This window comes from Dreissena polymorpha, chromosome 13, assembly GCF_020536995.1.
Source record: "Dreissena polymorpha isolate Duluth1 chromosome 13, UMN_Dpol_1.0, whole genome shotgun sequence".
Classification (NCBI taxonomy): domain Eukaryota; kingdom Metazoa; phylum Mollusca; class Bivalvia; order Myida; family Dreissenidae; genus Dreissena; species Dreissena polymorpha.
Genome location: NC_068367.1, coordinates 42,477,705 through 42,481,490, shown reverse-complemented (window position 1 = coordinate 42,481,490; position 3,786 = coordinate 42,477,705). Strand labels below are relative to the sequence as shown.

Below are 3,786 nucleotides of genomic sequence, written 5' to 3'. Positions count from 1 at the left end.
AAGTTTATTAACATCATGTACAAAACAAATTAAAATTTTAGAGGCAAGACTATCTGAGAAGGAGATTGAAAATGATACACTGAATAAAGATGTCAAAAACCTGAAGTCCCAAGTAAATATACATTCGGAAGAAAACGCAAAACTGAAAACTGAATTAGCTAACCAGGAAAACAACAGAAGAAGATCAGAAAATGACTCTAACCAATATAGCCGAAGCAATAATATAATTCTAAGTAGAATAGAACATTCATCCACAGAAATTGACCCTAACGGAATGCCTTTATTTGAATCAGCAGAGGAAACCACTAAGATCTCCATTGCCAAAATTACTAGCATCACCAAGGAGAGCCTTCCTATGGAAGACGTTGACATAGCCCACCGACTGAAAAGGAGTCCAAATGGCAAGAAAGATATAATCTTACGCTTCAAATCACGTATGACGCGTAACGGAGTGCTGAGGCAAAGCAAACTGCTTTGTGCGGAAGGCGTGTTTGTACGTGAGGATCTAACCCCCCTAAATCATGAGGTGTTCATGAGCGTGAAACGGAAAATGTCGGACGAAGTTAAAAGTGTCTGGTCCAGGAACGGTGCCATCTCCTACAAAGACGCAAGAGACGTGGTTCAACGCGTAGAATGGGAGGACTATCAGCACTGGCTTGATCTACAGTGGCCAAAAAAATAACATTGATACCTCAAACTACATTATCTTAAAGTGTTGATTAGAGCTGCAACGATTCGATCCGATGCATCGAAAATCGATTCGAAATGCGTCGATTCGATTTCGATACCAAACCTACCAAATTCGATTCGATTCTTTAACATATAGACATAAATATTCATAGATACGTAAAGCTCGCTGTATTCTGACTATTTGATACGGGAAGTAGGTTTTATCTTTACCTGTAATTACGACGCGCGCCATTGGCTACTTATTACTCTAGTCACCCAATCAATAAGCGCGTTACGGTTTACTTTCGGCAAAAGCGTCAAAATGGCCGACTCGGTCGTTGCCGAAAAAGTGAAATTAACAAATGCGCCAAAAAAACTTAAATCTAAAGTTTGGAAATACTTTGGATTTCGGGATGGTGGCCATCCCGATAAAGCCACATGCAAGTTATGTTTCACGGACGTTGCATACCCCAAATCCGGTGCAACCACCAATCTTATACAACACGTAAACCGTAAGCATAATGTTGATTTATTAGCAGCAGGTAGCAGCGCAACTACTCAAGTCGGCAAAGTCGCCAGCCAGAAAAGTTCTGCTTCTGTTAGTTCTGTTGGGAATTTGTTAAGTGGCCAGCTGAAAGTTACTGACATGAACAGATTTAACTTAACCCCTGAAAGGACAGAATCTATTTCCAAATCTATTGCTGGGTACTTAGCTTGTGACATGAGACCATATTCCACGGTGCAGAACAAAGGTTTCAAACACATGATTAGCACTTCAGAACCCAGGTACAAACTTCCTTGTCGTACACATTTCAGTGAAAAGGTTGTGCCAGCACTTTTGAAAAAGGTTACAGACAGGGTAAAGATGCAACTTAATTCTGCAGAAAGCATTGCCATAACTACAGACTCATGGACATCTAGGGCTACTGAGAACTATGTTGCTGTCACTGCCCACTTCATTAATAAAGACTGGAAAGTTGAAAATTACACTCTTGAAACAAAAAAATTTGATGAATCTCATACAGCCGAACATTTGGCTGACGCTTTGAAGGACACATCTGCACGCTGGCAATTAGAACGTGATGGCAAGGGGCCAGCCGTTACCACAGACAATGCTAGCAATATTGTTCGTGCAGTGAAAGAATCTGGTTTAAATCCACATGTTGGATGTTTTGCCCACACCCTTAATCTGGCTACACAACGAGGTCTCAAAGTTTTACAAGTTGATAAACTTTTAGGTAGAGTAAGGCGTGTAGTAACATTCTTTCATAAGAGTACATCAGCAACAAGTGTTCTTAAGCTAATGCAGGCTAAACTTGATCTTCCCGAGCACAGACTACTGATGGATGTACCAACAAGGTGGAATTCCACTTATGATATGTGTGAACGATATCTAGAGCAGCAGGCAGCTGTTTATGCTGCGCTTCTGGAACTAAAAAAAAAAGTGAACGAAATCGTAACTTTATCAGATGTAGATATTCAGAACGTTGAGGTGCTTATTGGAATCTTGAAGCCGCTCAAGACAGTGACAACTATGATGTGCAGTCAGACTCACCCTACAGTTTCGCTCATACATCCACTAAAAGAAATGTTGCTACGACAGCTTGAGGTCCAGCCCTCTGACAGCACTATGGCTTTAGAGATCAAAACAGCAATTAGCTCTGATCTCAAGCCAAGGTTAGCCTTATAACTTTACATAAATAAATAAAAATATTAAAACAGGTAAACATTCAACAAGAAATAAATAACAGCATAAAAATATATATATTGAAATAACAATCAACAATATTGCACAATTTCAATAACAATTAATAATAATTACAACATTGGCTTATATTGCACAATTTGTCATAAGTAAAATCAGGCTGTTACTTAGTACTTACAACATCTAGTAACAAACAAGTCAAATTCAAATATCATTCTTACTGTTAAAACCAAAATTCTTATTAAATAATATATCTGTAAGGTGTATTTTGGATACATTTGCAATAAATTGTGTTTTCCCATTTTTGCTTTAGGTACACAGATGAGGGTATCCTTAGATTCCTGCTGCAGGCATCTGCACTCGACGCACGATTTAAGAGTCTTCCGTATTTGGATGATAGCTCTCGACGTGATGTATATGATGGTGTCCAAACAGAGGTAGAGAAATTGGAGAATTCCATTAGATGTCAGGTATGTGACATTATATTGATATGATGCTCTAAGTATTAAGTAAGAACACTATTTGTACATAATTCAAAGAACCTTTTTCTTAAAGAGTCCAAGGTGCTTTCTTATTACTCTTGTAGCCTCCCACTGATAGATAGTTGTCCTAACATTGAACACAAATCTTACTGGTACTGGTTGGAGTTAATTGATTAGGAAGAAGGAAATGATGATAATTTGCCACATGTAAAATGACTGAAATACTGTTGAAATGGGCATTAACAAAACATGCAAACAAAAGATGTCCGATGTAAAAAAGGACAGTCACAATCTTGACAATATGTAGATAAACTATGATGTGTATTTAAAATGATTCATTCTGTTTATTTCTTTTTCAAAATGTGAACATGAAAAGGGAATCAGACGAGGCCCCTTCTACCAGTTCCAGCACCACCAGCGCGCCTGCTACAGTTGCTGATGCAGAAGTATCAGAACTGCCCACATTACCACAGAATGAGGAACAATCTATCAAACTAGTGAAACTACCCCAAAATGAGGAACCACCTACCAAAATCATTAAGATAGAGACTGACAATTCTGTCTGTAAATCTAGTTGTGCACTGGCTGATTTATTTGGAGATGTGTTTGTTACAAAGGTTGAGCCAGCTAAGTCATATGTTGAAAAAATTCGAGCCGAAATTATTTCTTACAAAGAGGAAGAGTGTCTTCCGTTGAATTCAAAGGTCAGTGACCCTCTCTTGTGGTGGCAGGCAAGACAGGATAAATTTCCATTCCTATCAAAATATGCAAAGAGGTTACTTGGTGTGCCTGCAACAAGTGTTGCTAGTGAGCGAGTCTTTTCTACGGCTGGTGATGTTGTCACAGCACAACGGGCATGTCTTAGGGCCACGACTTTTATATTTCTTGGTTTACAAAACCGCCGACCCTAATTTTTGGAAAATGGGAAAA

The 3,786-nt window shown here is 38.7% G+C and overlaps 1 protein-coding gene across 1 annotated transcript; it reads left to right on the top strand.

Moving 5' to 3' along the window:
* Positions 1 to 726: 726 nt before the first annotated feature.
* On the top strand, positions 727 to 2,978 carry LOC127854619 (E3 SUMO-protein ligase ZBED1-like). The gene is made up of 3 exons (XM_052389682.1): positions 727 to 2,346; positions 2,688 to 2,844; positions 2,961 to 2,978. Exons 1-3 carry the CDS (start codon positions 992 to 994, stop codon positions 2,976 to 2,978), a joined length of 1,530 nt encoding a protein of 509 aa, XP_052245642.1. The 5' UTR covers positions 727 to 991.
* The last annotated feature ends 808 nt before the right edge of the window (positions 2,979 to 3,786 follow it).

Coding starts and splice junctions, on each gene's coding strand:
- LOC127854619 (XM_052389682.1), top strand. CDS start 992: ATGGCCGACTCGGTCGTTGCCGAAAAAGTGAAATTAACAAATGCGCCA. Junction 2,347..2,687: donor AGCTCTGATCTCAAGCCAAG/GTTAGCCTTATA, acceptor TTTTTGCTTTAG/GTACACAGATGAGGGTATCC.